We start from the raw sequence: 14,177 nt of genomic DNA, 5'->3' as shown, positions 1-14,177 counted from the left end.
ACGGCCAATTGTGTCTGTAGGGACGCTCAACCAATCCGGAGGTAACACGGGGATTCGAACTGGTGATCCCCATGTTGGTAGGCAACGGAATAGACTGCTACGCTACCTGGATGCCTGCACTGTCATATTTTTACTGGGAAAGTCCTACCTGACAGTAACCAATGAAATGAGCAGCTACGAAAGCGTTCATGATGTGACTGTTTGTGAATATTGAATATTTTTGCCTTAAGCATGCTGGCGAATGAAAGTATCAAAAAGGATATTTGTTTGCATGTAAATCTTCTGGAATGTGGCTGTAATTGTAATCCATAATATGCTTTCCTCTCATGGCAGGGGTGATTTTGTACCAAACAGTCGCGATTTTTTTTTGTGGATATGTTGTTTTTCTGAATAGGCTTCAAAATATAGACACTGATTGTGGGGAAACAATTATAAAAATCTTCAGAGATACGTGTCAGAGCAGCTCAAACTGTTATTTTGGGTGAAACAGCAAAACATTTAATTCTCTTCTCTGCAGAGTAAGAGCCAGCCGCAGCGACGAGGGGAGTACAATGTTTACAGCACCTTCCAAAGCCATGAGCCCGAGTTCGACTACCTGAAGAGTCTGGAGATTGAGGAGAAGATCAACAAGATCAGATGGCTCCCACAGCAGAATGCAGCCTATTTCCTGCTCTCTACCAATGGTAAGCAGCCTGGCCGCCGTCAGCCCTGGTGACCCCTGTGGAAAGAAAACAAGTGGCGGGGTCCCGCGTCGAAAGGGTCACGGCTTAAAGGACATGGGTAGCCATCTATCATAGGGATGTGCATAAGGTTAACACTTGTGGCGGGGTTTAAGTCAACAAAACCACCTTATTATCATCTGCAGTCATTCCTCACTTTCTACAATGGGCATATATTCATACAGATGACATTTTTAAAAGATATACTTTTTTTGTTGCCTCGGAGCAAGGCATCGTTAATATCACATGAACAGTGTCCTTTTTTAGACCGTTTTATCTACATGTGTTCCACTTGACTGAACCTGTGCCACCAGCAGAAGCCTTGTAGATTGAAAACTTCATGCATGGCTGCCAGAGGAGGAAGACACACACACACACACACACACACACACACACACACACACACACACAACACACATCAGCAGAGAGACGTCTTGCAGATTGTGAGCTTCATGCATGGCTGCCGCAGTAGCACTCGCGGTAGCTGGAGCAGATGGTGGAGGGTCCTGTGGCGATGGCCTTGCTGCTCTGACACCATCACCACGGAAATAAGAAACACCACCTTCATCACTCTTGCCATGCTAGCAACTAGACCGAGAAAACGACACGCGCGCGTTTCTGGTGCATGGAAGTGAACAGCCCTGTCTTGTCTCTTTTATTGTTAGGCCAGCGTGGAGTAAGCAAACGTAGTGAGCTTGTAGAAGGATATCAGTGACATCAAAATCTCCACAGTGGCCACCATTCATCATCCTAACTGGCTGTTGCCCAGCTACATGCCAGATTGGCGACCCAACCCCCCCAGCATCTCACTTTCACGCTGTTGTGTTTTTTTGCCGTGTGTGTGTGATGTGTTTTCCCAGACAAGACAGTGAAGCTGTGGAAGATCAGTGAGAGAGACAAGCGACCAGAGGGCTACAACCTGAAAGACGAGGATGGGAGGATCAGAGATCCGTCGACCATCACCTCGCTACGGGTAGGAGGTTACACACAACTTATTAAAATACAGCTGAAGTGTGTCATGTTGAATAATTTACTTTTATGCTAGGGGCTTCTGCCTATGATTGGGAGACAAGGAAAAGAAAGTCCCTTTTTATCTTGAATTGGACCCCCCCCCCACCCCACACACACACACACAACACCCCTTCCCCCCCAAAAAAAAATATTCTTAGGCTCCTTACAGGAAAATGCATGATGAAATAGCATAAGGAATCAGACCCGAAGGTTCCCAGTACCCTGTTATCTGACTGGTAAACTGGTAAAAACTCATATGTTTCTAATAAGGATGTGCTGCTGTCCCGTGAGGGTAAGAAATGGAAACTGGTGATTATAAAATTGCCATAAATTCTTTATGAGAGCGGAAGATTTCGAATCCTCAAAATGCATTCAACATTAATGCATTGCTTGATAGATAATTGCGCCGGTTCTGTGTGTAGTTGTTTCATTTATGCGTTCGCATTATGGTTTTATAGCTTCCAACGCTGCCCATGGGCCACGTTCATTTTATTTTCAGCCCCTGTGTGTGCCGTACCTCTTCTCTCTCGCAACGCTCCAAGGTTTTCACATTTAAGTACAACACAAGCGACTTCGTATGCTAAGATTTAGTACGGAAGAATCGGCAACACACACACACACACACACACACACACACACACACACACACACACACTGTAACTTACTCCGGACTCAGGGCAACAGAAAGCTAGAGAAAGAGGGAATGATTGATCGATATATGCACTGAGATGAATACCATGAAAGGGATCATCGTCGTGTCTCTCTCTCTCTCTCTCTCTCTCTCTCTCTCTCTCTCTCTCTCTCTCTCTCTCTCTCTCTCTCTCTCTCTCTCTCTCTCTCTCTCTCTCTCTCTCTCTCATCCTTATCACTCCACTACCTCCTGGTCTTTAATTTTCTCACAGAGAGGCCAGATAGACAGAGCAGTGTGTATGTGTGTGTGTGTGTGTGTGTGTGTGTGTGTGTGTGTGTGTGTGTGTGTGTGTGTGTGTGTGTGTGCGTGTGTGTGTATGCGTGAGTGTACGTGTGTGCTCCGTCCCTGCCATAATAGATTAGTGCTGTGTTCAGCGTGTCTGTCCCTCTTTGTCTGGCTGGCTAGGGGATCATAGCAACCTGGGGGACAGGCAGGGACTGTGGCAATCCTGTTTAGGGGCCGTGAAATCTGTGGAGGGAGAGGAAGCGGAGGAGGAGAGAGGGTATTAATGCAATTAGGGGAAAAAATGGAAAAAAAAAGTTGTTTACCGAAATGCTTTAAATCTACTTTGAGGGTGGTGAGGGAGGGGCAAGATTTTTTTGATTTTTTTTTTTAGGAAATATATCTTCTTCTTTTTTTTTCCTCCCCTTTTTCTGCCCAATTGTACTTGGCCAATTACCCTATTTTCCAAGCCATGCCGGTCGCTGCTCCACCCCCTCTGCCGATCCGGGGAGGGCTGCAGACTACTACATGCCTCCCCCGATACATGCCGCGTCGCCAGCCGCTTCTTTTCACCTGACAGTGAGGAGTTTCACCAGGGGGACGTAGCGCGTGGGAGGATCACGCTATTCCCCCCTCCCCCCTGAACAGGTTCCCCGACCGACCAGAGGTGGCGCTAGTGCAGCGATCAGGACACATACCCACATCCTGCTTCCCACCTGCAGACACGGCCAATTGTGTCTGTAGGGACACCCGACCAAGCCGGAGGTAACACGGGGATTCGAACCAGCGATCCCCATGTTGGAAGGCAACAGGATAGACCGCCATGCTACCCGGAAACCTTATGAAATATCTTTAAAACAAGAGGATTCAATATTGCCAGTTTGGGCATCCTACAACCTGACCTACAGATACCTACTTTCCTTTGGGGGGAAATAAACTGCTATAATTTGTGTTAAATTTTATGTAGCTTTTCAAGAGGTGGGCATCCCATTGTTGGATGAGATAACCACTTACTGAAGAGAGGAGAGTGAGCTGGGTCAGGGTAAGGGGGCAGGCCGAACAGTGTAATCTGTCAGTGTTAGGGTTATGGGTTAATATGGACCACGTCTCTTTGGACAGCCAGTGAAAGACCTGGAAATGAAGTGACACCCATGGAGATACAGCTGCCTGCTGCGCTGCCATGTCTTTCTCTCTCAGCGTCTGCCATGGAGGAGAGAAAGAGGGAACCAAGCAGTCGATTTGTTCTCCTCTCTCCCTCCCTTCCCCTCTCTCTTTGTCTGGGTTTTATCTGGCCAACGGGGGGCTGCATGCAGGCTGGTGTACGGCCTCTTTGAAGCCCTGGTAGCATGATGCAGTGTGTGTACGTGTGTGTGTGTGTGTGTGTGTGTGTGTGTGTGTGTGTGTGTGTGTGTGTGTGTGTTTGCATGTGAGCTCATCTCAATTCTGCAGAGTTCAGTTATCATTCCTCAGCAGGGCCTTGTGATGCCCTTGGGCCATCCCTCTCATTTCCTCCCTTCCTGCTCTCTCAAACGTGTGCACACCGATACAACAGAGCAGGGTTGAGTTCTTCTACAGTCTTGAGAAATAGCAAAAAAAGGTGAGAAGAAGTGACTGAAGGGAAGAAATAGAGATAAGCTGCCACAGTGCCCAGGGTGCATGTGACAGCGGATATTCGGTTCCACTGAGCTAGCTTTTCAGCCAGCCCTGGAGCCCTTCAATCAAAGCTCCAATCTGAATGGCGTCTGTGTTTGATGATGACCCGTGTGGCAAATGTCATACGCATCGTGTGAGTCATCCAATTCGGGTTCACAAACAGGAACATTTGCTGCACAATGCATGTGGATGTGCACACATGCACATGCGCACTAACGTACACAAATACTTCAGCACCGAAGATCTGATCGCCCCAGTCGGAAAACCAGATTAATGATCATAAGTCTCCCTCTTACTTAACCGTTACGAATGGCTTTAAAGCTGCAATCCTGAAGATTGTTCCATTTTGTTTAACCAACTGACTCCTGTGGTGGTACGTTGGCGTCTGACCACCTTAAATCCCAGAAATCCATTCAAAATGAAACAGTCATGAGTGCTGTTGTGCTACTGCCACCAAACAAAACAACATGGGTAAACCTAAGCCTTAGCTCTTGACGTTGTAGTGTTTCGCAGTAAAGGTCTGCAATATCTGCTTGTTTGCAACAGCAGCCTCACTTCCTGTTCAAACTTGCTGCTATCTCCATTGTTCTTCTGCACTTGACTGCTCTGGTAAAGCCATAAAACAATCTTTACAGTATTAGTCCGACAGTTTATAGATATGTAAACAGTCACTACAGTGTCATAGAGTTTTCCATTTGAATTCATGAATGATATCGTATGCTAAGATTTAGTATGGATGAATGAGTCACTAACACATATAGTCAGTGACTCGGGCAAACACAAAGACAGAATAAAGGGGGAATGAGTGATAAATATGTGCACTGAAAGGGTGACGTGCCATATTATTTTTACTGAGAAAGGTCCTTAGAAATGTGAATAAATGCAAAAGAATTCATGATTTGCATATTTGTTGGATGTAAATCTTTAAGGTTGTATCTCTCTCTCTTTCTCTCTCTCCCTCTCTCTCTCTCTCTCTCCATTCCACACTTTGCTCCTCTTTTCTTACTGATCTGCCTCCACCTATAGGTACCAGTGCTGCAACCCATGGATTTGATGGTGGAGGCCACGGCTCGGCGGGTATTTAGCAATGCCCACACCTACCACATCAACTCCATCTCTGTCAACTCCGACCTCCAGACCTTCATCTCTACAGATGACCTCAGGGTCAACCTGTGGAACTTGGAGATCACTGACCGAAGCTTCAGTATCCTCTGTGGGCTAATGCACACACATAGGCACCTTAGCCAAAAATGTAAAAAAAACAAAACAACCCACTATCATTAGTTATGACTTCTCACTTAGATCTACTTTAGATCACATTAATGGTGAAAAGATCAGAAAATTCATGTGCAAACACACACTCTCTCACTCTCTCCCTTTCTGTCACACGTACACAGATGTAGTCACACACACACACACACACAATCGGAGGGATACCATGTTGAGCAGGTCAGTCCACAGAGGCCAGTTGAAAGACCATTGTGGGAGTCCCCCTTGTGTTCTCACTAATTTATTGCAGCCATGTATTGCACCGCATGCATGAGTGAGCCGTGTTAGTCCATGGCAGTGATGTGCTCGCCCTTAGCAGTTTTCTCCCAGATATCGTCGACATCAAGCCATCCAACATGGAGGAGCTGACGGAGGTGATCACCTCAGCAGAGTTTCATCCCCAGCAGTGTCACACCTTTGCCTACAGCAGCAGCAAGGGCTCCATACGCCTCTGTGACATGAGACAGGCTGCACTCTGTGACAAACACTGCAAATGTAAGCACCCACCAGGTGACAGACAGAGAAGGACAAAGAAGATGGATGAAAGGGGGCGTCCGGGTAGTGTAGCAGTCTATTCCGTTGCCTACCAATACGGGGATCGCCGGTTCGAATCCCCGTGTTACCTCTGGCTTGGTCAGGCATCCCTACAGACACAATTGGCCGTGTCTGCGGGTGGGAAGCCGGATGTGGATATGTGTCCTGGTTGCTGCACTAGCGCCTCCTCTGGTCGGTCAGGGTGCCTGTTCGGGGAGGAGGGGGGAAACCGGGGGAGGAATACCGTGATCCTCCCACGCACTATGTCCTCCTGGTGAAACTCCTCACTCTCAGGTGAAAAAAAGCAGCTGGCGACCCCACATGTATTGGAGGAGGCATGTGGTAGTCTGCAGCCCTCCCCGGATTGGCAGAGGGAATGGAGCAGTGACCGGGATGGCTCGGAAGAGTGGGGTAATTGGCCAAGTACAATTGGTGGGGAGGGCGAGCAAAAAAAAAAAGAAAGATGGATGACATAGATGCTGTGAAGGAGGAGCGGTGGGGCTGAAAAGAGGGCAGTGGAGTGAGAGGAATGCTAGGTGTGCCGCATACAGGTATAGGCAAATACACGACAACACAAAAAAAAACGGGATGCAAATGAAATACAGAGTTGTGGAATAATGAGAGGAACAGCCAGAAATGTCGGGTCTGATCCACTATTTCTGTTTAAGCTCAACCTTTGTGCGGTCTTGACACACAGCTCCTCCCCACACTCAATATGCTAGGAGTGATAACTATTCACCCATCGATAAATCTCCGTGTAAGACAATGAATGGCCTCCTCTTAAGCTTAACATCGCAAGCATACATTTTGATGGAATGAATAATGAGGGCTTTGACATTTTAGCAGGAAAATCGATGGCTCAAGAGGAACCGAGGCATTAGTTCCTCATGGACACACCTTGTTGTTCAATAATGTCAATTATTTCCTCAGTCATATTGATGCACCCACTGGACCGTGCACCCCTACATCCTGTTGAATTTCACATGAGCACTTGGGGATGCATATTTTAAAATCATTTGGGATTGCCCAAACTTGGGGCACATAAGATAGATTTCCAAAGTCATGCTAGCCACAGCCACCGTGACATAAGTCACAGTGCACTTGGTTTATTTAGTATTGTCATGCAATTACCACACTTTGACAGGTGATTACACAAATGTGCAGTATGGGGTTGCATGCCCCACAAACACACATATACACACACACACACACACACACACACACACACACACACACACACACACACACACAGAAATGTAGCAGGACTGTGCACTCGTTAGCTTGTGGACAGGTTTGTGTGAACCAGACCTACTCTCTGTGAATGAGCTCATATGGCTCAGAGCAATGTATGATACCCGCCCTTCCACTCACACATACACAGCTCCCCATCCTCCTCCTCAGACACACGCACACACTTTTACACACACAAACATATATACACCTACAGACAAAGCCCCCCGGTCACCCACCACCTACCCACCATCAAGAAAAATATGGACAAACACACCCACACACATTCACCCGCAGAAACACACAATGATAGTGTATCCCCCTCTCCCGCAATAATAAATCTGAGAGGCGTCTTCGAGACTGCTGGAATCAATCAGTGTTAGAGATGGAAAGAGTAAAGATGGAGGGGTGGGAGGGGGTAGCCGGAGCACTGAGCCCCAGGCCAGAGACAGAGGGACCAAAAAGCCCCCCCTGCTGACTCCCCAGGGGCCTTATTATACACCCCGGGAGTGGGACTGAGCGAGGGCAGGGAAGCACCTTGCCGTCTGAGACACACACACACACACACACACACACACACACACACACACACACACACACACACACACACACACACACACACACACTGCATTGTGAAGGGAAAACACCTGCAAATCCAGCAGGGCTCAGATTGGCCCAGCACTTTGACATTGATTTGTTTTTCTTAGCCCATCCTCATCCCCCTATTTTTTCATCTAACGCGCCGCATCCCTCGTTAGACTCCCCACTGACACATCACAGAGCTATTCTCCAAGGTTCAACAGAGAAATGGGGAGGGGGGTTAGTTGGGGAGCCACGGAGAAGGAGAAAGGAGGTGGGTTGGGAGGTAGGAGGGGGGGACTCTGGGAGTAGGGGAGGGCGGGAGAAAAGGAGAGGCGAGGGGGGTCCAATAACTTGACAGCTAACGATGGAATGCCTGGCTCTTATCCCCAGCGTGCTGGCCTGCACACAGATCAGCAGCTGCCAAAGTCAATATGAATCATAACCAATATTTACCAAGCATGTTGACCCACGGCTGTCTCCCTAAGCACACACAGATATAATCCTCTGATGAGATGCAGCTGCAGCAAGAAAACCCACACCCAGGCATTGTTGTGCTGTTAATAATGATGCATCCCAGCAAAATATGCTGTTTGTTTGTTTCTCACAACAAAAGATTAAAAGATTTTAAAAAATGCATTTTTTGTAACGTGCTGACCTCCTGTGGTGCAAATTCTGCTTTCTCTTGTCTGAAGATAACTGATCCCCCTTCGTTCACTCTCTCTCAGATTTTGAGGAGCCGGAGGACCCCTCCACACGTTCCTTCTTTTCTGAAATAATCTCGTCCATCTCCGATGTGAAGTTCAGCCACAGTGGCCGCTACCTAATGACAAGGGACTACCTCACCGTCAAGGTGTGGGACATACACATGGAGAACAAACCCCTGGAAACATACCAGGTATGCCCACCGTTTTGCAGTGTATTGTTGTTAGTTTTATGCATGCGAAATTGTGTGCTAATTTGCCAGTGGCTGTTTTCGCGCTTCACTGCTTACGTGAAATTACGTTTTGGACAGACGAAAGAAAAAAAAAATCCAAAGGACCATTCTCAGATGGCCAAGTTAATGAGAAAAGGTTAGATACAGATCAGATCAGACTTTATTGATTTCAGGGTAATCACTCAACATAATCCTGTTCCACTGTCACTCTGCCAATCTGTAACTCTGTCATCTTCAGCCATTACCCCGGGGGGCTTATTGAACTAAGTGTCCATCGAAAGACTGATAGCGGCCGTGCTGCTGCAACCTGAAGGATAAAAACCTCCCACCGTGGTGTCATCGGGGTCAGATCCACACTGTCTGATCACGGGGCACCCATCTATTCGAAGATTGATAAGGTCATCAGCAGGGCTCAAGGGGTTCACCGCCCACTTTCAGTCCTGCCTCCACCTGCTATCTAGCATCTTAGGACGTGCCACTTGGTCTGAAGGGATTACTGAAAGTAGAGCATATGGCTGTAGAACCTGAGGTTATACTGCGTAGAGACTGAAAGGCTGGGCTATGAACCTTTAATGCTGTAAAACAGGTCTAAATTCTTGGTCAGGATGGCAGGCTTGGTAGGTGGATGTGAAAGCAGGCAGGTGTTACTCAGTCAGGCGCACAGTGATTGTGTCATCAGTCAAGCGCATGACTCTCTAGTCGAGTAAATGGCGCTGGAACAGTGAAATAATAAGAAGACAATCATAAATTGGATTTTTCTCTGCACTTACACATGCATGTGCACACATGCATGCACACACATGCACACACAAATGTACATGTTTGCAAATGTACGTGCTTTCTCCCAAAAAAGGCACACATCCGTCTAATCATTAATCTACAAACTCATTAAGGTATCACATAAAATGTTTCTGCTTTGTTTTGCAGGTCCATGATTATTTACGGGGGAAACTTTGTTCCCTGTATGAAAATGACTGCATCTTTGACAAATTTGAGTGTGTCTGGAATGGATCAGACAGGTGAGGTGTTTTTATCCATCTGGTTGCACATCCATCCGTCCCATCTGTCCATCCATCCATCCATCCATAAATCCTAATTAACATCCTATTTCCTCTGCCCCTCTACAGTGTCATCATGACCGGTTCCTATAATAACTTCTTCCGGATGTTTGACCGGAACACTAAGCGTGATGTCACTCTGGAGGCCTCCAGGGAGAACAGCAAGCCCAGGGCCATCCTCAAACCACGCAAGGTACAGTAGTTCTCCTCATAGCAATTTTGCGTTGTCTTGAATCTCTTTAAGTACACTGTTTAATTCTTTTTCCTATACTGCTATAATTTTTTTTCCAAGGTGTGTGTGGGTGGGAAACGTCGTAAAGACGAGATCAGCGTAGACAGCCTGGACTTCAGTAAGAAGATCTTGCATACCACCTGGCACCCGCAGGAGAACATCATTGCTGTAGCGGCCACCAACAACCTCTACATCTTCCAGGACAAGGTCAACTAGAAGGGAAACTGCCTCTGCTGACCCCTGACCCCACACATCAAGGGTCACAGGGAAAGGGCGATATATATATAAATAGAGAGAGAGGGAAAGATAGAGAGAGAGAGAGATGGAGAGATAGATGGACCCACTATTTTATCCCCATCCTCCTCTCCTTGTTTCTAGTTGCTGTTGGTTTCAAGTTTCACTGCTCTGCTACAGAGAGCTTCTCCAGAAAGGGAGCATCCAGAGACTGAATATGGATCGCGTGTTTAAGACTGGGACAATGTGAATGGTGAGACGTTTTGAAATGCTCAGCCTGGAGACAGGTAGCAGGAAACACCTCTTCGCATCCTGGGACGGATAGAAAAATAAAATGAAACTCGACTCCACCACACGAGCTGCGCATATTCCTCCTGATTTAATTTATTTAGCCATGTCGATGCCCAAGAACTGAGTCCTGTGTATTTATGCACCAAGAGGATTACCGGATGAATAGTCTAATGTAGCAGCTGTCTTGAACCATATACTTGGAAACTTGGAAGGAAGAGGCGGATAGGAAAACATAGAGCACACAGACAAAATCTGGGCCCACACAACGGTGGGTCGATGTCATGCAGCAACAGTGCCCCCTTTCTTTCAGTCTGTCCATGCCACAGTGCATGTGGTCGACACCCGAGGTCTCAAACCGTGGAGTAAGCTGGTTATTACACAGCGTGACCTGCTGCAGAACTCTTACTGGACAGAGGGAGACTCTCAAACCCTGACTGCAGACCTGAGAGTCGGGGTCTCGCGCCCCCCCCCAAAAAAATGTCAATCTTTCCAGTCCCTGTTTTGTGTCTCTCCAGTGAGACCACGGTAGTCAATGTGAATGAGGCCATTCCAGGCTGTGTCAATGATTTTATTTAATGTTGTTGTTTTCTTGGTCAATAATTCTGTTTAGAAGCTGTGGTGCCTTTTTTTTGGTATGTGGGGTTCGATGTCGTGGGCGTGGGTGGGGAGGGAGGGGAGGGACGGAGGACAAGGCAGGAGTGTGAATGTTTTTAAATGAAATGTTAGCTTAGGAATTTCCTTTTTTTTTTGTCTCTCTCCCCCCTCTATTTAAAGAAAGCAGACAAACAGAAATCCACTTAAGTCCCAAGTGGAGAAAGCGTAGTGAACATCACTCGATAACACTGGCTACATGATTATGAGTCTATGGGTGAACCCATCTACTTCAACTGCTATTGTCCTTATCACACTGTGGTTAATCTGATTATACCTGTTTGAAAGAAAAAATAAAAAACAAAACAAACCTGAACAGCATTTAAACAAAAAGTGCTGATCGACAAATTGTCCCAAATTCCTAAAAATAAGAAAAAGAACAAGAAAAAAAAAAGCCAAACTTTATTTGGATAGTCCTTCAAAATGATCTGTAGATGATAAAACCTTATATCGTTTATTATCGGATGTCAACTTTAGATCCGTTGGCGTAAAATAATGCTAGCATACTTCTTGAAGTTGGTGTTGCATGTGTTGCACTTGATTACTGAAACTGACAGCCTGCGTATAGTTATCCCAACACCTACAGATCATCAGAGGCACTATGCAAGTAAAAGCACGACACTCTAGACGCTCATAGAAATAGCCTATTTCACCATATTTGGTTTCAGACTGTTGCAGTGCCTGTCCTTGTTTCTCCTCTTACTGAAGATGGGTAACCCAGAACAGTAGCAAGCTGTGTTTTGGCACTTATCACTGATCGGTTTGGAGACACGCCACTTAATTAACTCTGCTTATCTGAGGGTGGTAAGGACTTGTCTGAGATTTTTTTGCTAAGAGCAACTCCCATAGTGGAAAGCAGACAAGGGACTAAATGGACTCTGAAATCAGGGAATTATTAAGTGTGACTCCTTTAAACAGTAATGTCTTCTAAGAAAAAAAACCCCTCCTTTGTGAAACTTGGAATTGAAACAAAAAAACTTTTTATAGCTCAGAATGTATTGAAATGCAATTAATTACCATGCAGTCTTTATGCTTACTGGATTTTCTTTGAATAAAAAAAAGAATAAAGATGTGCAAGTTCAAATCTCGGCTTGATCAATCAACCCCTTTCTGTCACACTGCTAATTCAGATAATAGATGCATTTTTTACAATTTTTAGAATGAGGTTTGAAAAGCCTTGTGTTGTTTCACAGGGGCTACTTGTGATACAATGTCGCCTCCATGTGGACAAAAAGTGAAACTGTCAAATGTACACTGCCTGTCTCATGGGCGTCACGACTTAAAAACCGCTAAAACGCTCAGGTTTTCGTTCACTGGCCATATTAATCAACTGTTATGCAGACATTAGGTACCAAACACTTCCACTATTTTGCCATGCACCTATTTGATGTTGTTTAGTTTGTTTGTATGGAAAAAATAACTTTCAAATCGTAAATCTAAGAAGAAAAAAAAAGTCAAAAATACTGGCAACCTGTCCGAATAAACAAAATGAACTAACCCCACCAGCCAGAGGCAAAATATACCTGTGTTAGTGACAGTGGCAGTTCTAGCAAGTTTTACCTAGGGTGGCATTAAGATTCCAGCTTGGGGGGGGGGGGGGGGGGTTATCCCCCTCCAGAAAAATTTAAATGTCAGATATTTCATGTCCTGTATTTTGGTGGCTTTTTTTAAAGCATGTGAATTACATAACACAACGTAAAATCAACTTTTATGATGAACACTTAAACTTCTTTTAGAAAGAAATAAGGACAAGGTTAAGTTACTATCAGAGATAACATTTATATATTTTGACATGCATGCAATAAAGACTCACAATTAGTTATTTCACCAAAAATTTTTTAATGGGTCTTTTTATAGATAGCTTTTTATTGCCCCTAGGGGAAACTGCAGTCTGCAGCTGCGTCACAGGAATATACAAAATATACATCACAATAAAAAATACACTATACAAGTCACAGATATACAGATTCAATATACAGTCTAATATAAACAAGAAAAAAGGAATACACTGCAAGTATATATAACTATAATACAGCAATAATAATCCATCCTCCCATCCCCTCACCCCCTCTACAACCCCCCCCCCCCCCAAACACACACACAGGCACACACACACTGGACACACTAATTTGCGCGATGACGTAACGCCATTGTCCGCGCGTCATAAAATCGTGCCATCTCAGCTACAAATTCCGTCCGTCTTCGTTCAAGCGGCGCTCGAACATCGTTCAGTCTGCGTAAAAGTACAAGTTATAAAAAAAGTAACGTTAACCACCGTCTCTCTCTCTGGCTGGCTTTCATGCTGCTTTCTACCGTTTACTTCCGTTTTCCGGCGCGTTCTGACGTAAAAGATGACGCAACAGAAGAAGAAAGAAAGACAGGCAAACTTGTCTGCCGGCAGTCAGACCCGGGTCTGCTGGCACTTTGAAAGGAGTCAATTGCCTATTTTTAACGGGTTTACCCGAGTTTAAAAAAAACCCCAAACCTTTTATACACACTAATTTGGTGTAAAATAGGTTGAATCGGCTCTGTGCATAACTGTAGTCCACTGACTTCCGGTTTCTATTTCAGCGGTCATACCAGTTTCCTGTTTGTTGGCGCGTGCTATTGACAATGGCATATTTTTCGCGTTGCCTGCAAGATTTACCATGGATAAATGTCACCGACATGCCCAGAATTGTCGACAAACTTTCACCTGCACCTACCAGCAAACGGGTGAAAATTTCGAGTTGTACATATCAAGTTACGTCCACAATTATGATTATACGTCCACAATTGTGGCTGTATAATCATATAATATAATCATATACATATAATAATAATGCTACGTATAATCATATAATTGTGGACATATATATCAAGTTAC

General features: G+C 45.4%; 1 protein-coding gene across 2 annotated transcripts in view; it reads left to right on the top strand.

The window, feature by feature from the left end:
* Positions 1–10,351, top strand: part of ppp2r2ba (protein phosphatase 2, regulatory subunit B, beta a) — a 49,303-nt gene extending 38,952 nt beyond the window's left edge. For both annotated transcript variants that reach the window (XM_056288953.1, XM_056288947.1), the window contains exons 3-10: positions 518–683; positions 1,580–1,692; positions 5,323–5,500; positions 5,896–6,060; positions 8,637–8,806; positions 9,773–9,864; positions 9,973–10,096; positions 10,196–10,351. In XM_056288953.1, coding sequence (XP_056144928.1) covers positions 518–683; positions 1,580–1,692; positions 5,323–5,500; positions 5,896–6,060; positions 8,637–8,806; positions 9,773–9,864; positions 9,973–10,096; positions 10,196–10,351 — 1,164 coding nt within the window. The remainder of the gene's footprint in view (positions 1–517; positions 684–1,579; positions 1,693–5,322; positions 5,501–5,895; positions 6,061–8,636; positions 8,807–9,772; positions 9,865–9,972; positions 10,097–10,195) is intronic.
* Positions 10,352–14,177: the final 3,826 nt, after the last annotated feature.

Source organism: Lampris incognitus, chromosome 1, assembly GCF_029633865.1.
Source record: "Lampris incognitus isolate fLamInc1 chromosome 1, fLamInc1.hap2, whole genome shotgun sequence".
Classification (NCBI taxonomy): domain Eukaryota; kingdom Metazoa; phylum Chordata; class Actinopteri; order Lampriformes; family Lampridae; genus Lampris; species Lampris incognitus.
This window is presented reverse-complemented; position numbering and strand designations above follow the sequence as displayed.